General features: G+C 53.3%; 8 protein-coding genes across 8 annotated transcripts; 5 read left to right on the forward strand and 3 right to left on the reverse strand.

Annotated features, from left to right (window-relative positions):
• Nucleotides 1–205: 205 nt before the first annotated feature.
• On the forward strand, nt 206–1078 carry UHO2_02165 (uncharacterized protein; the record flags this gene model as incomplete). The annotated part of the gene is made up of 1 exon (XM_041559602.1): nt 206–1078. One exon carries the CDS (start codon nt 206–208, stop codon nt 1076–1078), a length of 873 nt encoding a protein of 290 aa, XP_041415536.1.
• Nucleotides 1079–1731: 653 nt separating this feature from the next.
• UHO2_02166 (uncharacterized protein) lies at nt 1732–4867 on the forward strand (the record flags this gene model as incomplete). Its single annotated transcript, XM_041559603.1, has 5 exons — nt 1732–1755; nt 1871–2263; nt 2365–2407; nt 2481–2534; nt 2883–4867. 5 exons carry the CDS (start codon nt 1732–1734, stop codon nt 4865–4867), a joined length of 2499 nt encoding a protein of 832 aa, XP_041415537.1.
• A 579-nt stretch (nt 4868–5446) lies between these two features.
• UHO2_02167 (putative serine hydroxymethyltransferase, cytosolic) lies at nt 5447–6950 on the reverse strand (the record flags this gene model as incomplete). The annotated part of the gene is made up of 2 exons (XM_041559604.1): nt 5447–6823; nt 6924–6950. 2 exons carry the CDS (start codon nt 6948–6950, stop codon nt 5447–5449), a joined length of 1404 nt encoding a protein of 467 aa, XP_041415538.1.
• A 395-nt stretch (nt 6951–7345) lies between these two features.
• On the forward strand, nt 7346–7887 carry UHO2_02168 (uncharacterized protein; the record flags this gene model as incomplete). The annotated part of the gene is made up of 2 exons (XM_041559605.1): nt 7346–7368; nt 7494–7887. The coding sequence occupies 2 exons, from the start codon at nt 7346–7348 to the stop codon at nt 7885–7887; spliced, it is 417 nt and encodes a 138-aa protein (XP_041415539.1).
• A 1498-nt stretch (nt 7888–9385) lies between these two features.
• On the forward strand, nt 9386–11845 carry UHO2_02169 (uncharacterized protein; the record flags this gene model as incomplete). The annotated part of the gene is made up of 1 exon (XM_041559606.1): nt 9386–11845. The coding sequence occupies one exon, from the start codon at nt 9386–9388 to the stop codon at nt 11843–11845; it is 2460 nt and encodes an 819-aa protein (XP_041415540.1).
• Nucleotides 11846–12074: 229 nt separating this feature from the next.
• Nucleotides 12075–13334, reverse strand: UHO2_02170 (uncharacterized protein; the record flags this gene model as incomplete). The annotated part of the gene is made up of 1 exon (XM_041559607.1): nt 12075–13334. The coding sequence occupies one exon, from the start codon at nt 13332–13334 to the stop codon at nt 12075–12077; it is 1260 nt and encodes a 419-aa protein (XP_041415541.1).
• A 2207-nt stretch (nt 13335–15541) lies between these two features.
• UHO2_02171 (putative stearoyl-CoA desaturase) lies at nt 15542–17176 on the forward strand (the record flags this gene model as incomplete). The annotated part of the gene is made up of 1 exon (XM_041559608.1): nt 15542–17176. One exon carries the CDS (start codon nt 15542–15544, stop codon nt 17174–17176), a length of 1635 nt encoding a protein of 544 aa, XP_041415542.1.
• A 1507-nt stretch (nt 17177–18683) lies between these two features.
• UHO2_02172 (related to RAX1 - Protein involved in determination of budding patterns) lies at nt 18684–19898 on the reverse strand (the record flags this gene model as incomplete). Its single annotated transcript, XM_041559609.1, has 1 exon — nt 18684–19898. One exon carries the CDS (start codon nt 19896–19898, stop codon nt 18684–18686), a length of 1215 nt encoding a protein of 404 aa, XP_041415543.1.
• Nucleotides 19899–20304: the final 406 nt, after the last annotated feature.

The raw sequence follows: 20304 nt of genomic DNA on the forward strand, positions 1-20304 counted from the left end.
CCCCTTCTCCTTTCATTCAACTCTACTACCACCATCTCCATCCCCATCCCCAACTCCACTCTCCACCCCTTCTCCTTTTCACTTCCCCTTTTCACTCCCCAAGTCTCGTCCAGATCATCCCACAGGCTTGAATCTTCAGCCATCAACACATTCTTTTGAATCTTTCCAACACACTTCATCAGCGTTCGACTTCATAGATCCAGCCATGTACGCCAAGTCTGCTCTCCTCGCCCTTTTGGCCGGTGTCCTCGGCGTCAGCGCCGGCTACGACCCAGCTCGCATGCCCGCCAAGACCGACTCTAAGGGTGGTCAGACTGGTTTCAACGACTGTCAGCAGCGATACGGTGCTACCAGCCCCACCGCCAAGTGCCAGAACATCTTTATCAACTCGGTCAAGGACTTCTGTCTTTGGGGTCCTCCCAACACCAAAAACTCGGACACTGTCGGTGACCTCGAGGCCGTCATGGTCTCTTACTGCATGAAGTCTGGTTATGGTACTCGTCTTATCCCTGACGGCACCATCAAGGGCGCCCACTTCCTCAAGACTCCTTCCTTTGTCCAGGTCACTGGTTTTGGTGACTTCACCAAGATTCACATCCGCGCTGGTGACGAGGGAGGTGAGCTCGACCCTCACGGTGCTACGGGCTCTGGTAACCCTGTCGGTGGTGTTGTCTTCACCCGCGCCTACACCGGCAACTGGGAGCAGCTTCTCGAGTGGCAGAACTTCATGTCCGCCACCGAGTACTGCTTCCGTGCTTGCCGTGTCGGCCCTTGGGACCGCCAGTGGTGTCCTCACATCTACGACGTCATGGGTTGCATGTGGAACCAGCCCGCCAAGTACGACAACGGCGTCTTCGAGCAGTGCGATGGTACCGAGGGTGCCTGGCCTGGTGTTTACTCTGGCTCCACCTGGTACCAGGGTGTCAAGCCCACTCCCAAGGCTCAGAATCCTGGCAAGAGCTCCAACTGCCGATACTACCCCTCGATCTCCAACGGTCCTGCTGTCAAGACCCCTTCAAAGCGATCCGTCATGGCTACCCAGGTCAAGCGATCCCCCGAGTGGGAGGAGGAGCCTTAATTGGCTTTCTCACCTCGCTCTGAGCCACTCTATGCTCGTGTGGCTAACCTCATCGCTCCTTTGCAAAGTCGAGCCCAGGTCCTTTTCCTAATGTCAAAAGTGACCTAACTTTCAGTATAACACGTTGATCTCCCTGGATGGCTTTGCAAGTCGTCTTCAGGATGTTGATCCCTGGATCTTCACTGTTTGGTTTTGTTGCTGCATGGAATTTTATCGTTGCGACCCGTGTCCCTACTATGCCATCACATCAGTAGTTATCTATTGATTGTCATTTCTATGCTCATTCTAGGTTGTGTCTCCACCCGCATTCGTCGTTTGCAAGAAGTCGTGTCTCTTCCACTCTTCGACTTTGTGTGTTTGAATCTGGTCTGCGAGCTTCGTTGTCTGTTCAGTACAATGTGTGGTCCCCTTTGTTCGACGTTGAGTGTAGCGTTGCGCTTAGCGCTGCCGTATATTGAGCTAGGTTGGATGGAAACCGGATCTAGTCACAATCGGGGTGCCCGATTTCGCACATCTGAACTCCACTTGATTAGACGCGCACGCCAACGCCATCTTGATCGGCAGTGTCTGTGCAGACTGATCGTTCCTCTACCACCATCTCGAAATCTCAATCTACAGCAACCAATACTCAGCGAACAACACGCTCGTACAGCATGCCACCGCGGCCAAAGGAAAATGTGAGCTTCGTCCTTCGAGCACCTGCCTACTGCAGCCACGTTCAACTGCTTTCGCTTGACAGTCCAGCTTGAGCTTCTGACTGAACCCTTACTGCTTCTGTCAATTCCCTTTCAGGCCTGGAACTATCCCAGACCCCCCGCTCTCCAGCCTACATCGGCTAGACTGAGGGTCATATGGGTCACTCCTTCCAAGCAAGAGCTCGTCATTGCAGAGACCACGCAAGGTTATCGTGTTCTCGAGACCTCTCATCCTCCCACTTACTACTTCCCTCCCAGCAGTGTCAAGATGGACCTGATCAAGCCTTCTAAACCTCGCCGCACCATGTGCGAATGGAAGGGTATGGCAGCCTACCACGATCTGCAATTCAGCAAGGATCAGGGACCTGTGGTCATCGGACGCATTTGGTCCTATCCTCAGCCTACCCCCGGCTTTGCTTCCATCAAGGACTATCTCTGCTTCTATGCTTCAAGCAAGACCGATTCCGAGCGTCTCGGACACTGGAAATGCGTGAGTACATCTTATGTAATGGGGCTTGAACGCATATCGCCTCGCCTGACTGACAAGATTATGAACTCTCGTGAACCTGATGTCTCCCTGCTCTTTCGCAGATGGTCGACGACGATGAGGTCAAAGCCCAGGATGGCGACTTTTGTAAGTGCCCAATGTCCATAGACGTCATGTTGGAGCTCGCAGTCACTAAAGCTTCTGTCTCATGCTGGAACAGACGGCTCGTGGATCACACCTGAGATCACCGGAGGCGACCGAGGTTTCAAAGGAGGTAAGTGGCATTCTACCGATTGGCTCTGCCATCGACACATCCGCGTCCTTCCCCCAATATCCCATCAACACAGCGTCATCTTGGTGCTGCAGGCGAGCATCCTCCAAGAGGCATCGTCGTCTTAGAATCCAGAGCGTAACTCGACCGGACCAGCAAAAGGGTAAGCACAGTCCAGTGCTTTCAGACTTTTGTGCATCCTTCGTTTCATTGCAACGCATCCATACCTCCTAGACGCCTTCGTTCCTTTTCAGACTTCCCACCTTTTGATCGCGTCGACAACGAATTGTAGCAAGGCGGGCTGATGACTGACATACCAGCACACGTTATTCTCCATTCCTTTGTCCACAGCTCCATCAGAGGCAAGCACGAGTGCTACAGAGCAGGATCCGATGGCCGCCTATAAGGGCCTCACCTTTGCAGAGACATTGGAAGATTTGAGCAGCCGCTTCATCGTCAATCTCCCATCAGATGAACTGTCGAGTATCGAGCGTATCTGCTTCCAAGTCGAACAAGCGCACTGGTTCTACGAGGACTTCCTCCGACCACTTAACCCATCGCTTCCATCGCATGGGCTCCGACGTTTCTCTTCTTACTTGCTGCATACGGCATCCATGATCGTGCCCCTCATTCAAAGGTACATCACTGGCGGTAGTGGGCAGCAAGACCTTGAGGCTGCCTTCGACGAGTTCCTCAAGTACAAGACGCGCGTGCCCGTTTGCGGTGCTATCTTGCTGTCCGAGGGCTGGAATAAGTGTTTGCTAGTCAAAGGCTGGAAGTCGTCGGCTGCCTGGGGCTTCCCGAAAGGCAAGATCAACCAGAACGAGCCTGAGCGCGACTGCGCCATTCGTGAGGTGCTCGAAGAAACAGGATACGACTGCAGCTCATTGTTGCCGGAAGACAGCAAGGACTATCTCGATCTCACAATGCGAGAACAGCGCATCCGTCTCTACATCGTGCCCGGCGTCAAAGAAAGCACCAAGTTCGAGACACTGACACGCAAAGAGATCTCGAAGATTGCCTGGTTCAGGCTCAGCGACCTGCCGACGTGGAAGAAGTCCAAGGATCCGCCTGCTGGTATGGGTGGCAAATTCTATCTAATCTCGCCGTTTATCGGTCGCTTGAAGCAGTGGATCCACACCAACAAAGCATCGCATCCCAATCGTCCAGCGGATAGGTCAGAGCCCATCATAGATTCCGGTCATGCTACATCTTCGCCTGCTCCCTCTACAGCCAAGACCGCACAACCTCCAGCCGTGCCTTCCTTTGTCGACACGACATCCCTGTTCCCGTCCTTCTCGGGTCAGGACAAGTCAACGCAGTCCAAATCTGCGCCTTTACCGGCACCGCCAACGAGCGACAAACTCAAGGCGCTTCTGGGCTTGTCGTCTCCAACTCGAGAGCCTGCTCGTGCCGCCGGACAGATTGGATCAGGTGGGCAAGGCCCCGCGAATGCGCTCGACCAGATGTTCCCCGGTGTTGGTGCGCAGATGATCCAGGCATCAGGCGATGAGCGTGGTCAGCAGCTTCTGTCGCAGCTTATGAACCCGAATGCAGGTCCACAAGGTCAGGTCGCCGGAACGTCAAATCCTGCCGAAGCACAAGACAGAGCCGCACGTTTGCTGGCAGCCCTCAACCGTCCATCTCAAGCAGGCGAGTCGACTTCAACACAGCCGGCATCACACGAAGCTCCTGGGCAGCATCCGCTCCTCAGCAAGCTCAACGATCCGTCTCGAAGCCAGTCGCCCCTCCCTGCTCCGATTCCTCAAAAGTCGGGACAGGCCCAAAAGCTGCTGCAGATGATCAGCGGAATGGGTCACGACCGAAGCATATCACAGAGCAGCTTCGCTTCCTTCGATGGTAGTCCGGCACCTTCTCATGGTGCCGCGCATCAAGATGGACTCACAGCTCAAGAGCCACAGGCGGATGCACTTCTGCGCATGCTACAGCCTTTATCGCCTCTCAATGGGAATGGTTCGCAATCGCCTCCATCACAGGCAGATCCCAAGAACGATTTGCTTTCCATTCTGACGGGCGGCCTACCTCAGTCGAACCAACCGAACGAAAATCAGCCATCGCAGCCTCGACCGAACCAAGGTTATGGCCATCCTATGGGACCAGGCTACGGGCCGAATCCTTTCGCCTTCCCGCCTCCTCCACCTCACATGATGCCTGGCGGAATGATGCACCATGGTAGACCCGGACCGCATCCTTTCCCCATGGGACCCATGCCTTCTGGACCAGGGTCTGGACCACCGCAAGGTCCACCCAACGGCTGGGGGTACATGCCTCCCCGGCCCAACTTTGCACCTTACTCTACCGGCCCTGCCTCTTGATGCCTCACTCACTTGATTCCACAACGGTGCTGACTGTCCCAACTTTTTTTTTGATCAATCTTGATGGTGTCGAATGCCTGTAGAGGCTGGAACCTGGGGCTGGTGATCGCGTCAACCTGCGTCTACGTTGCTGCTAGAATTAGTGGCCAGTCGACAGCGACCACAGCTGTCGATCGCTCAATGGACCGACTTCAATAATAGCAATGCACTCCTACACAAATTGTGACGCACATATGCGTGAGATGGATGGGAGGGGGGATACTTGACCCCGCTTCGGTTGAATGAGATTGCGAGGCTGATACGATAGACTGATTGTACACGAGAAACTGAGAATGATGATGTTGTGGAAGAGAACAAATTTTGACAAGACGAGAACAAGGGTGCATCACGCTAAAGGCATGAGTAGACTCAGCAGCGATGGAGATCAAAGCATGCTAGACATACGCACAGAGCCAACAGAAGCGAGAGCGGGAATCATGCACAGGTTGAAGTGTGCTTATGGCCTAGAAACAGAAAGAATGCATACGAGGTGACAACGTTTTGAGATCTAATGGTCGATCATAGAGAGAGAGAGCTCGCTTAGTGAGAAGCGGGCTTCTTAATGACCGAAGTGTCGGGAACACCGGGAAGAGGGAAGCTGGTGGCGAAAGCCTCAACGTCCTGGTTGAGCTGCTTAACGGCATCGGACTCGCGAGCAGCCTTCATGAAGTCAACAAGCTTCTTACCCGAAGTCTTCTGAATTTCGAGCGAGATCTGGACGACACGGTCAAGGAACTCGGCGACCTTCTCCATGTCATTCTCGTTCATGGATCGCGAGGTCAAGGCACCAGTGCCGATACGGACACCACCGGGCACGAGGGCCGAAGTGTCACCGCTGACAGCGTTCTTGTTGAGGGTGATGTGTGCCAAGTCGCAGATGTTCTCGACCTTGGAGCCGGTGAGACTAAGAGGACGCAAGTCCCAGAGGATGAGGTGGTTCTCGGAACCATCGGTCTGGAGCTTGTAGCCCTTGGCGGAGAGAACCTTGGCGATAGCCTGAGAGTTCTTGATGACCTGAGTGGCGTACTCCTTGAAGGCAGGCTCGGCGGCCTGCTTAAGAGCAACGGCAATACCGGCAATGGTGTTGTTATGGGGACCACCCTGGCAGGCAGGGAAGACGGCAGCGTTGACACGGCCCTCGATCTCGGGGTCACGGTCCTTGCGGAAGAAGATCAGACCGGCACGGGGACCACGGAGAGTCTTGTGGGTGGTGGTGGTGACAATGTCACAGTATTCGAAGGGGTTGTTCTGGACCTGAGCAGCGACGAGACCCGAAATGTGGGCAATGTCGGACATGAGGTAGGCGGACTGGGTCTTGGCAACCTCAGCGAGCTTGGCGTAGTCCCAGTCACGGGGGTAAGCGGAACCACCGCAGATGACCATACGGGGCTTGAAGAGGTCTGCGTTCTTCTTGAGCTCATCGTAGTTGATGTAGCCGGTGGCGGGGTCGACATTGTAAGGGAAGGACTGGAAGTAGATTGAAGAGGCGGAGATCTTCTTCTTGGCAGTGTAGTAGCCGTGGGTAAGGTGACCACCGGAGGGCAGACCGAGACCCATGATACGGTCTTGGGGCTGGAGGAGAGCAGTGAAGGTAGCGAAGTTGGCAGTCGAGCCAGAGTAAGGCTGGACGTTGACGCCCCAGACCTTGGGGTCAAGGTTGAAGGCCTTAAGAGCACGCTGCTGGCAGAGGATCTCGAGCTGATCGATGTACTCATTACCACCGTAGTATCGGGCGCCGGGGAGACCCTCGGAGTACTTGTTGGTAAGGATGGAGCCATTGGCCTCCATGGTGGCGAGCGAGGTCAAGTTCTCGGAAGCAATAAGCTCGAGACCGGAGAACTGACGGTAGGTCTCATTCTCGATGATCTGCTGCACCTCAGGGTCAGCCTCGGCGAGAGACTGGTAGAGGACCTTGTTCTGTAATTGGAGTATATGGTGGCGATGAGGTGATGGAAGGAGGTCAGCGAGGATGTTGGTGGGCTAACGTCGTTGGCGGCATTGTCGTCGGTGTACTTACGAAGTCAGTGGGGACGGCGACGGACATCTTGGTGGCGGAGGTTGCGAAAGTGCGAGGGATGGTGGTGGAAGGGATAGAACGAGCTCGGATGATCGGGGTGGAGTTCCTCAGAAGGTTTTGAGCAAGTCTTACACAAGGACGACGGGCAGCCATGGAAGACGATGGGGTGTGGTGGTGGTGGTAAGGAGAAGGTCGAGCGGTAGGGCTTTCAATCTAATCTGGATCTAGATCTCTAAAGGTACCAAAAGTCCAAGCGCGCAGCCACAGGAGAGACGCACGAGTGAGGCGGGAATGCTCTGGCGTAAGCAGACGAGAGGGTCTCCAACACAATGAAGTTGGCTTCAGTCGAGTCAGCTGTAGAACGGCAGAGGAAAGGGCAGAGCTGGCTTAAAACCCTGATTGGCAGGAAGAACTGCAAAATTATGCGAGCGAAGAAATTTGACAAGTGAGTGTCTGAGCGGAGAGAGCTTTTTCTTTTTCTTTTTCTTTTTCTTTTTCTTTTTCTTTTTCTTTTTCTTTTTTTGTTTTTGTTTTTGTTTTTGTTTTTTTACTTTTGCTGGAACCTATCAGGACGCGACCTGTGGCGAATTGGAAAGAAAGAGAGACACCTTTCCAATACCTTTTTTCAGAGTTTCGCTTCGCCCTGACCTTTTCTGATGGTTTGATAACTCATCTATTGTCTCAAGAAGCCAGCACGGGAGAGAACGAGCTCAACATGCAACGTGCTTCGAAAGCCGATCTGCTCCAATCTCATGGACGAAGAGTGAAGTTGGAGGCCGTCATCCAGCATTTCCCAGTCGCTCAACCTTGCTTGACCGGTGCTTTGGTTTGGTCTGGTCTCCTGGACAGGCTCGCTGACTGGTCAGAGATAGTCCGGTCGAACGTTCTAAGACTTGCGAAGCCTACTGTCGTATCGCCGTTCCAGTGCTGCTGCCTGGACTCCCAATGTCCTAGCTCTGCGTAGCGTAGTCGACACTTACCAAAAAGATTTTGAAGAATTTGCACTGTCGCTCGCAGTACAGTATCGGCTTTGGAACGGTTTCGATGAAGATGGTAGTGGTGAATGCTAGAAGGAAGAGGAGATGCGGAGCGTTGGCCAAGGCGATCTTTCGATAAGCTCTTTAGCAGCGTTGACAACGACGAAGTCAGTGAGCGTCAAAGCCATCAGCGTCGGACGCCTGCAGCAGCGGTCACATTACCACAATTACCATAAACGGCAGGTGATATGAACATTCATATCTACTAGTTATTGCTCGCACTTCTTTTGTGCGGAGCGAAACATGCGGCAACTCAAGCCAGCTTCCCCGTCCATCTTGTTCTCGATGCTATTGTTCCTCTCGCCTTCTAGGGCTAACACAGGCGACCATCTGAACACTCTATTCCGTCCAGGCGCTACATAAGTAGCGCATAGACTCGACCGATCTGGTATGCGCTTCGCGACTGACTTAGACAAACCATTGACAGACAAGAAAGCTACTAACATGGTACCTCGAGCCGCCAAGCTGGTGCTTCCGCCTCAGGGAGCTGTAAAGGGAGGGCCTTGCAAGGTCACCACGAAAAGTTGACTGCCGGGTGCCTGGAGCGGGCCGAAGGCATCCGAGCGGTGAAGCTAGCTTACATCATTTGTACTAATGATCTGCCACACCCGATATAAAAGACTCAGACTGCTGCGATCGGCTGATCGAAGATGGATTGACATCTTGCATCTCCATGGATGACCTGATTTCCCGATTTCACAGTCCGAGCGCGAACGCCGACATTCAAAAAACACCTCAAACAACACAATGCCCATTCTTCACTCTGCTTGGCGCCTTACAGAAGCCGTCTCTGAGGCCTATCTGTGCTTGGGCTGATCACTAGCTGTGAGTGTATATCAACGGAAACCTTATGGTCTTGCTATGCATTAGAGCAAGAAGAGCTGTGCTTAGGCGTACACTTGATTAGATCGAGAGATGTCAACCAGCTTCAGGAAATAAGCCGTCGGAGTGAGGAATTTAGTCACGTAGTGTGAGTGGAGCGCTGTGTGTGTGTGTGTGTTTTTCCTGTCGAGTCCTGCGTATGTGTCACAATTTCCGTGGACCGGCGAGGGAGCGTGTGTGTGTGATGACTGCTTAGTCGCCTGCAACTTCTTTCAATTTTTCAAGATACGAGTACGGAAATTGCATTCCGGTCACGCTTGAAAGCGCTGCTCACCTGCTTCTCTCGGATGTGGTTGTATGCTTACCTTGTCAGTGACGATGAACATCTGTCCTCATTCTCTTCTCACCACCACACACTTGCAAGCTTAAATTCTCCCTCTCACAGCAATAGGATCATCTTCACACATTGGATAACGACAGCATGGTTCAATAACGCATTGCTTTCTACCAATACGAGTTCCGCATTTGTACCTTCCTTCCTGTCCCGGTTGCGTTTCAAGGTCGCGGAATCTCTACTCCATCTTCGTTGTCATGGAGCTCAAAATGGATGCAGCATCGAACAGCTCCCCGGAATCACCTCCCCGCCTGGTGAGGGCTATCACGGACCACCCAACTGCTCAACGATCAAAACGAAGTGCGATAGCGAGTACATCGAGAACGACTCTCGCGGTGCAACAGCGCGACGACGAACAGGATGTCTACCATGACGCTGAAGGATACGCTGGACAAACAGTGGCAGCCAGCTCGTCTTCCGCCCGCAAAGGCCGAGCCAATCGAACTCGATCTCGCTCTGTCTCCTCCAACGCTGTGCCTGTGACACAGCTGGCTCGATCCACTCTCTCACCTCTCCGAGCGGAACTCGAGAACGGTCTCGATCGAGGTCCAGGCACTCCAGACTTTACGCTCTCTTCAAGCACGCCGCAATGGCGAACGGCGGAATTCGAACGTGATAGAACCATGTCCAGCCTTGGACAGGGTCTGCAGTTGATATCAGAAGCGGAGAGGACGGCTGGCCCATCATCGGGCGCTGCACATCCACGTTCAGATAGTGATGCATCTCAATCATCCAACTCTTCTGACTCGCACAAGAAGAAAAGCACTCCTTCTAGCACATACAGTAAGCCAAGGTTATCTACATTGCGATCCTTTTTCGCTTCGTTCTCGGCCAGCAACTCGGCCTCGAATTCAGGCAACACACCAAACACGCCTCAGAGTGAGCAGCCGAGCTCATCTGAAGATGCAAGCTCGCAGTCTCATCGGCTTCCTATGCGTCCACAGCCGCTTGTCATGCCATCCGCACGTCCGGCTGCTCCCAACTGCTTGATAGGTCTCAATGAAGATAGCCCGCCGCTTACGCCGACCAGCGATCTCGACGAACAGAGCGAATACCAGCAATACCTCAATGCCTTCCGTCAGCAATTTATACCGAAGCAAGCAATTAGATCTCACGGCCCTCCCAAGCATCAATGGAGCGCAGCTCAAGCAGCCGCTGATGCAGCCGATGAACGCAATCGCATCACACCACCCGGCTCATCGCAATGGCCGTTTACACCACCTCTCACCACCTCTAACGTCACCTCACCTGTTGCCAGCACAAGGACATTCTCACCTGAAATACGACCAGACTCGACTGTGGTCACTACAACGAGCGCCTATCAGGGCATCTTGCCTTCCCATCTGGTCTCAGGTGCGGGCCCGGGGAGTCGCTCGACTACACCGACCTCATCCACCACAACTTCTGCCTCCGATCGACCATCACGTGCATACAACATGCTCGATGTCGACACGTACCGTATAGAGAGCGCTGGAAAGACGCTGATGGCCCTCATGCCACGCATCCAGATCAACCTCAGCTCGTGGCGTCTTTCGATTCCCAACCTGCGTCCGTACTTGCCTCGTCTCGCATTCCTCTTTACGATCTTTGCCGCTTCCACGTGTTGCATCGTCTTCATGCTCTCGACTCTCCCACTCGCTCTGCCTAAGCACATCACCAGCCTCACGCTCACCGAGATCAAGGAGCTCGCAATGAGTCTGAAGCTGTACTCGCAGAGCAGCAACAAGGCTTTCGTGCACACTCTTGTCGTGCTTGGCACCTTCTTCACCTGGAAGCAATCCTTCACAGTGCCAGGCAGTTTGATCATGAACGTCGTCTTTGGTGCAATGTACGGAACGTACTCGGGCACGCTGTACACCTCGGTATTGACCGCGGTTGGCGGTGTCTTCTGCTATCTCCTTTCAGCTCCGCTTGCACCACTCGTCACGTCGCTGCCTGGCTTGGCCAAGCCTTTGGACGCAATGCGACGTGCACTCTCGCCCGGTAGAGCCCGCGCATCTGGTCGCAGCGTCATGATCTCCAACTCGAACGGCGATTCAAATGGCAATGTATGGACATACCTTCTCTTGCTCCGAGTGCTGCCCATCGTTCCGTACGGCCTAATGAACATCGCCTGCGGTGTACTTGGCGTTCCACTGGCTCCCTATGCCGGTACGCTCGCAGTAGGATCGATCCCTTGGAATTTCGTCACATGCCAAGTCGGCGATCTGTTGCAAGAGATCGTCGAGGCTCTACCCGTCGATGACGACATGACAGTATCCAGACTCAAAGACAAGGCCAAGAGCACTGCAGGAGGGGGCATGCGAGCTATCGTCGATCGTATTTGGAACCGCGAGATGATGGTCAAGCTGATTTTGCTCAGTATGGCCAGTCTCTTGCCAATGCTGCTCAGTAGGTATCTGAAGCACCGCCAGCGCCAGCAGGCGGAGGCTGAAGGGTATCAAGCAGTTGGCGTTAATGAAGGAGACGAGATTGACGACGAAGAGTCCGACAGGCCTGGCTCTCGTCGTAGCTCAATGCTGTTGAACGGCAGCGACAGCAAGATTCTCCCAACAGAGACCGTCGAGCTCAACAATATACTTGGAGGAGGAAGAGCAGTAGACACTGGCTATAGCCATGCGGGTGCAAGCGTTGGTCGCAACAGCAGTATCAGGAGCGCTTGGCTGTGAAATCCTATCTTATCTCAGACACATACCTGGTTTATAGATGTTACCTTACGCCGTCACGCTTTTCGGTCACAACGCAATACATTCATGATTTTCCATTGCAAGTCTTGGACTTTTCCGAGTAGTGAACGAACAACCGGGATAGCGAATGAACAAGTAAATGGTTGAATCGCAACACAAACAAACACGGAACGTGTCCTTGTTGTCTCTGAGCCGACACCGGGCCGAATACCTATGGCGAGACCCACTCCTTGACTGCCTTCTCGACAATGGGACGCACGACCTTTCTGCCGGCGCTCTCATCATCATGAGACCAGACGATCTGTCTCTTCAAACTGTGAGCATGCTTCATCTTGGGATGTTCCTTGAGATGAAAGCTCGCATTCAGAGCGGTACTGATGGTCTTGAAAAGATCGTCCGCTTGTGTGCCATTGATGCGATGGTCGTGTCGTACAGTGAGCGTGATCTCTCTCACCTTGTCTCCATCGTCGTTCTTGTACTTGTTCAAGCACAGACTGACGTCGGCTCGAATCTCGGCAGTCCAATCTTTCTCGACTTGGAACCAGTTGGTGATGTTCTTGTGTTCTGTGCGTTTAATCTGGTCGTCGAGCGAGACTGGGGTGGAGGCTAAACCGAGGTGAATATCCGGAGTAGCTGGGTCGACGGTAGGAACAACGTCACCCTTCCAGTCACGGCGGAGAAGGTCTCGGACGGAGAGGTGGGACAGTTGTTTCTTAGCCTTGCCGAGTTCATGGTCGAGCCTGTCCATGACCTCGGAGAGGCTCTCGTTGTGCCAGTTGCTGCGTTCGAGTAGGCGCTGAGAGACTTCGGTGTCAGTCTGGGTGGACTTTTTCGGGTTGAGGCCGTCTGAGTCGATAGCGATAGCGTCTAGAATGAGCTCGAGCAGCTCGTGTGGCATGTGGTACTCTCCAGGTCCGTTGGGAGGCTTTGGAATGGCTTCGAGCTCGTTGAGCATTTGACGGGCTACGAGCGTGCTACAACTTGCGACTGGCTCGAAGAACCTTGGATCGGCGTGTGGAGCGACCCCACGGTCGGCATGATGGTCGATGATACCTAGAATCTTGGCATCATTCCAGACGCTCAAAGGCAGGGGATGATCGACGAGGACAATACCACCAATCTTCTTGGCAATATCCTTAGGATGAGCAGGAAGCTCATCGATGGTCAGAAGGTCACGATGACCCGAGCTCATCTTGGAGTTGTCCAGAGCGACCTTGTTCTCAGGTCGAAGGTCGAGAGCATCCAGGGGTGTCTGTAACAGGGCAACAGCCTTGCGAGGTTGAGGATGGTGAAGCGTCGAGTGCGAGAGGTGGTACGCCCAGGTGAGAGCAGCTGCCATCGAGTCAAGATCTCCTCCTTCGTTGCCCATCACTATCGTCCATTCGCTGGCCTTGTCCTGGGCCCAGTCTGACAGGAAGGCATGCTTGGCAGCTTTGGACCACTCTGAGAAGTGACCAACACCCTCTTCCATGTTAGAAACTGAAGTCGTTTCGGTCCCGATACTGGTGATCGGGTAGAGTCTGAGTACGATGTCACTGCTAGTTTGTAGACAGAAACAAATATACTCGATTGACTGAGTGAACGTGGTGAGAGCCTAGTGCCCTCAGCTTAATATATATACATTTTAGAAACTGAAGTCGTCTCGGTCCCGATACTGGCGATCGGGGAGAGTCTAAGTACGATGTCACTGCTAGTTTGTAGACAGAAACAAATATACTCGATTGACTGAGTGAACGTGGTGAGAGCCTAGTGCCCTCAGCTTGATATATATACATTGTGGTGGCACATGCCGAGTGTGGGAGCATCCTATCTCATGACAATGCCTGACAACGAGCGGGAGGGCGTTGTACCCGATCTCTGGTCAGATTGGTTCTCCCATATCCCTGATCAGATCGATCCGTCCCGATCTCTCCACCATCGGTTCCTGTCATTTCTTCATAACTGGTTGGATCGGTACCTTTGTCATTCCAGTGCCCAGTAGTCGGTTTGGCCGCGGCTCTCCGGTTGCGAAGAGCTGTACCGATGCGACATACTGATTGTCGACTGTTTCCTCAATAGAGAAAACGGTCTCGCTGGTCCCGAGTACAGCACAATACTGAGCAAGGAGAGCACCCAAGCTTAGAACCAAAGTTGTGGCCAGCTTCATCATGACCATCACCATGTCGACTCGATGTTGCTGCTTGAGCCTTGTGTGGTTGGACAGATGGATCTGCCGAGTTGAGGCGAGAACGCGAGGATCCGCAACTGTCGAGGGCGGTCTCGCCTCGCAGCGGCGTGAATGTGTGTGACAGGGGCCTTGGAAATTTAGACTTCTTCCTTCGAAAGTCGAAAGTGGAGGAAATACTTCTACAGTCAGTATTACATAATATTTGAGAAGCTTCGAGCTTGGACTCGTACGACACAGTCTCAACGTATCTATGTGTTCATCCGCTGCCCCCCGTCGCTGATGAAAGCTGTCCCGCCGCTCAACAAATTTGCTGAGAAATCTGCACAATCCGCCTCTTATTTCGACCTTGACTCCGTTCATCCTCGGCGTTTGGCTCTGTCCCGGAAGTTCTAGCCTCTTTGGTTCCGCAACCTAACAGATCAAAGCCCTCGACAAAGCAGGCAAGGTCAGAACTCTTGACATCCGATGCTGGGCCCCTGAGTCTGAAGCAAGGTCTCGTCAAGCTCCGACCTTGAACGGCTGATCATGGTTGTCTGATGATTGCGGTCTGCGACTGCCTGTTTGTTGCTCTGTGTGGTGGTACAGGTTAGAATCGCTGGTATCGGTTGACCCGATGGAGCCACATGGCGGTCCCAGCGATCCACCACGCCCAACCTAATCTGCATAACTATCTGGGCTGCTGACAAATTGAGCCGTCAAGCTGGACTTACCCTCTCTGTAGAGACGTCTACTCATTGTGATGTGGTCGAGTCCAGCTTCGTGAACAGTAAGCAGCTGACGACCTTCACTGATCCTGGCTTTTCAAAGGCCTCGGAGGAAACGTTCAACGGCATCGTCGTAACCTACAAGAGGCCATTGCCCCTTATGGTGGTGAGCATCAACGCTTTGACTGCTGTCATGCATGCTTGAACTTTTTTTTTCCCAACAAAAGTTGGACAGAGGCGGGACAGGGTGGCGCAGTTCCCCTCTATAGCCCTTGTTGCTGGTGGCGCTGTTGGAAGAAAACATTCACGCGAATTCGAGAGTGAGTCGGCACCACAGCCGAGGAAGGATTAAATCATAATTTCGTCCTTTTTTTTTCTTTTTTTTCTTTTGAACGAAATCTTCTGTTCGCCGATAATGCCCGCCTGGTCTTGTCTTCTAATGTGCGTAGTTTGACACTTTCGTCAAGTGCGCTCCGTTGGGACGCAAAGGCCACCGAACAGGAACCCCAGCCTTCGCCACAGGCCGAGACACTTTCGAGGACCGTCAATGGTGGCGACCCCCCGACTCTGATTGCTCCGTGAGCGTCACTGCACGCATTGCGTCTTATCGGCAAAGCCGTGGCCGGCGTTCATTCCCTCTTCAGCTTAGGTCGCTACAATAGCTTGAGTCACTTCTTTCTCAGGCAACACGTGTCGGATTTTCCACACGCTCAGCAATGCGAGCGGATTCATATAAGTATCCCTTCCTCTGCTGCTCGATTCCATGCTTCCTTCAACCATCACCAAAACACTATACACACAGCAAACATGACCGCTGACATCAAGCAAAGGTCTACCACTGTTACCAAGGATGCGAAGGTTGCATCTAAGGACGAGTTTGCGGATGCCAATATCCCCGATGACTACGTCTCTCGAGTGCTCGCCACCGAGAAGCCTCTTCCTCCTGTCACAATCAAGAACATTCTGAGCGAGATCCAGTGGGTCTCGTTCTTGGCTCTTACCATCACCCCTCTTCTTGCCATCTACGGTCTCTTCACCACTAGTTGGAACAGCTACACCGCTGCTTGGGCCTTCGTATATTACTTCCTCACTGGTCTCGGTATCACTGCTGGCTACCACCGACTTTGGGCTCACCGCGCCTATAACGCTTCGTCTCCTCTTCAGTATTTCCTCGCATGCATGGGTTCCGGTGCCGTTCAGGGCTCCATCCACTGGTGGGCTCGTGGACACCGTGCTCACCATCGCTACACCGACACCGATCTTGACCCCTATGGAGCTCATTTCGGCCTTTTCTGGTCGCACCTCGGCTGGATGCTCGTCAAGCCTCGCCGCAAGCCCGGTGTTGCTGACATTTCGGATCTTCGCAAGAACCCAGTGATCAAGTTTCAGCACAAGCTCTACATTCCCATGCTCCTTTTCTTCGGCTTCGGCCTCCCCACCTTGGTTGCTGGTCTCGGCTGGAATGACTGGCGCGGAGGATTCTTCTTCGCCGGTATGCTCCGTCTTGTTTTCGTCCACCACTCGACCTTCTGCGTCAACTCGCTCGCCCACTACCTCGGTGAGGCCACCTTCGACAACAAGATGACTCCTCGTGACCACTTTTTCACCGCTCTTGTTACCGTCGGCGAAGGCTACCACAACTTCCACCACCAGTTCCCCATGGACTACCGTAACGCCGTCCAGTGGTATCAATTCGACCCCACCAAGTGGTTCATTGCCTCAATGCACAAGATCGGTCTCGCTTCGCACCTCAAGACCTTCCCTGATAACGAGGTCAAGAAGGGTCGTCTCGCGATGCAACTTCAGAAGGCCCACGAGTTTGGTCAGCAGCTCGAGTGGCCCAAGTCTTCGGCTCACCTTCCCGTCATCTCGTGGGACGACTTCGTTGAGGAGTCCAAGGCTCGCCCCCTCATCGTTGTTCACGGCTTCATCCACGATGTCTCTTCGTTCCTTGATGAGCACCCTGGTGGACGTCACCTTCTTACTGGCAAGATTGGTAAGGATGCTACCACTGCTTTCCTCGGTGGTGTCTATGACCACTCCAACGCTGCTCACAACTTGCTTTCCATGATGCGAGTCGGTGTTCTCGACGGCGGTTACCAGCTTGCCAAGGACGAGCTCGCCAAGGCCGAGCGCGAGAACCGCGCTACCGGCACTTCGGCTAACCGTCCCGCCGGTGCTCCTCCTTCGCCCGTCACCTCGGACGATGAGGACTTCGCTGGCCCTGCCACTCCCACCGACGAGACCCCTATGGCCGCTACCACTAATGTCGCCGCTGCTTCTGAGCAGCTCAAGGCTCATCAGTCGGCTGAGGGAGTCAAGTCGATCAACGACAAGGCTGCCACCTATGTCACTCCTGGTGAGGCTTACACCATCGTCAAGCGCGGTGAACTGAAGGCCAACGCCAAGGTTGACGGTACCAAGTTTGGTCGTCTCCTCTAATCTAATTACCCCCCTTTCATAGCAGCATATTCATTGTACTCTCTTTCATTCTCTCTTTCTACATTTGCATAGTCTCTCAATGCTCGTCTGATTCTTCTTAATTCAGTCGAGGTCGTAATGTACATATACCTCGCTGTGCTTTCTTTTGTTTGCACTGCTCAAAACTCATTTTGTTACGACAACCTCTCAAGTGTGATTCAGTGCCAAGTTGTGCAGTGAGCAGCAGTTCACGGTTGAGCAACCTTCTGAGTAATGAGCAAACCTGTCTCGAGCGGTCCACAAACCAAAATGCCGTCGCCGGTTTTGAATGCATTGAGCCACCACTTCTGCGAGTAGATCTTGTCTCTGTTCAGCATACTGGTACCATTGAAGAAGACGGAGACATTACAGGCACTCGGCTTACCGCAATACCCGCGACAACGTCGTCAAAGCTCTGGAGTCCGTCAGGCGAGACATGTGTGATTGCAGAAGAGGACCTCTTGTTAACTTGCTAATGTTGACCTCTTGTTAACTTGCTAATGTTGACCTCTTGTTAACTTGCTGATGTTGATGCTCAGCAACGGGGCGTCATTCGCGGACGCACAAGTCAACTCTCGTATCAGATTGCTTGCCATCCGCATACGCACATAGCCCCGTACTCACGCCTGAGATACTCATGCTGAGTCCGCTGAGCGATGGAGCGGCATCAAAAGCACTGGAGACATAGACAACTTTGAGGCTTTACTATACCGATCGTCAACACAAGCTCAGTACCCTCGCGTTGCCGTTACAGTATCTATGGAGCGGCCAACCGTCCGCGTCACAGTGTCTTGAGACGCTTTTCACACAGGCTCCGTCACGAAACGAAGCCATACCTCCATTGTTCTTCTTGCAAGTGTCGTCTCCTCTTCCTGAGGCAGGAAGACTTGAATGATATGAAGAGGTTTTCCGTCACGACACGGAACTTACTGATAAGGCCTTCGCCACGAGACAAAGAGAGCAAGACTGGGGAGAAAGGCTGTCATATGGCTCGGAGTATACCAAGCAGATGTGCTGTCAGGAGATGGAGTGAGTACACCGAGAGAAGTAGACGCGCCGTACAGAGGGGTTTGAAGAGACTGGATCTAACGATGCAAACATTCTATTCCCTCGAGCGTCCCCTTCGAAGCGTCACTCACAGTGAGAGGACATGGCGTCGTTGTGTCTCGGCAGCATTCCTTCGAGGAAGCCGGCTGCAACTTCTTTCGGTTCCAGACATGAGAAGCAAACCTGTTTGTGTCTGCTTCTGCCATGAGCCTCAAAAGCACAGGCATCGCACAACTCTCAACGCAGACATCGAGGTCTAGAAGCATGGAAGCCTTCCGAAAGCATTCAACACAGCCACAAAGACAAGGAAGGAACGACAATGGTATTAGAACTAAACAGCTAGAGACTGACTGAAGATCAACACGGTAAAGACAGACAAGACCAAAAGAGTGTGTGTAAGATGAAAAGAGGTGTCCTTGTGAATCGAGGCACGACGCACGCATCAGAGCCTGTGCCCTGGCACAAACACGAATAAGACTGTCAACGCTGCCGTGATCAAAGCAATCAGCAGCAACACACCTAGTGAGCGCTGTAACAACAGCCTGTGCACGTACGGCTCGCGTATACGAATCAATCTAAACGGCGTAGTCTCGCTCTGCGAGAGCAATACCAAGATGGGATCCAGTTCGTATTGGTGTGACATGAGCAGCAGTACTGCCACGGAGAATGGTAGAATGACCCAGCATCGCTTAGCACGGTTGACGTCGAGGAAAATAAAGCTAAAGGCGGTGGCCAGCGCCGCCCATAGCGCCAAGAGACCGAGCGAGAGACGCACGAGGACCGAAATGGGTGTGAGATTGCCGAATGCTTTCGCCCGTAGGAAACGAGGGAAGACATCGGCCTCCATGGTTCTGAAAACGTACTCCTTCTGCGAGTGGAACATGTCAGGGATTCGTGCTAAGGCTCGTTGCTGCTCTTCATCTTGCGGGTGCGGCAAGGTAGAGGAAGAGATGGGGAATGAGTTGATCCTGAGCGGTGCTGGGAGATAGATTTCCTTCTCGGAACCTGGCAGAAGGTATCGTGCGTAGATGCGCTCGGCAGAAGCGATGAGGTCGATACGAGTAATGGCAGCAGAGCGTGAGATGACGGTGGGTGCGACAGATCCTCGCTTGGCAAGAATGCTCTTCCTTTCCGCACGAGTCTGCTGAGCGAGATAGTCAGGGTCTCCTGGGAATCGAGGGGCGTTCAAGACTGCTCCTGACGCCTCGCCAGCAGCGCGTGGGAGGGGGCTAGGTGCATGCGAGAGAGTCGAGTAGTTGCTTTCCGGACTCTCGACTCGGCTCTGATGGTCCCAACTGGTCTCTGGACCTCTGCGGGAGCCAGTAGTTGTGTCTGCACTCTGCTCGTTGATGCCATTGATCTTGTTGTAAATACTGCCTCGTTCGAGTGCTTCGGCATAGTACTGAGGCCAGTCCTCCTTCACAGATTTTCCTGATTTGCGCAGATCCTTGAAGTAGGCTCTGCATAAGTTCTCGTGCTGCTGAACGTCGAGCCAAAAGTCGAGCGCATCTTCAGCCGCTTCGCGTTGCAAGTAGAGGTAGAAGCAGTAGAGATCGACCGGAGGAAGAGTGCGTCTCGCCAGTACCTCAGCCAGCGTTGGCAGTCGCTGGCGTGTGCGTGAGGACTGCAATGATATGGGTCGACGTTTTTCGGACATTTTGGTGAATGGCGAGCCCTTGCGACCAAGTTTGTGAGGGCGATGGTCTCAAACGCAGAGCATTGGATGTGCGGAAAATTTCCGGATTGGGCGCCGCTTTGCTGGTCTTCGGGATCTGGGAGGGGCAATCGAGGTTTCTTGCACCTTGAAGCGTCTCAAGAAGTGTGCTGAGTTGGTCAAGAGACGGACTATTTGGTCGTGATGATGGTGGTGATTCGATGTAGGGTGGTTGATGGAAGGGTTCAATGTGTTGTTCGTTGTGTTTTGAGACACAGGCGCTGTTGCTTCATTTGGCGAGCCATTCAGGAGAGCGAACGAGCTGCTTGCGCCTAATTTCAGCTCAAAAGATTGTCTCGAGGCTGCAGATCAGCAGTTGGAAGCAAGCAGTGTTGGTGCTGATTTTGCC

This window comes from Ustilago hordei (genome assembly GCF_900519145.1).
Source record: "Ustilago hordei strain Uho2 genome assembly, contig: UHO2_contig_03, whole genome shotgun sequence".
NCBI classification, from domain to species: Eukaryota; Fungi; Basidiomycota; class Ustilaginomycetes; order Ustilaginales; family Ustilaginaceae; genus Ustilago; species Ustilago hordei.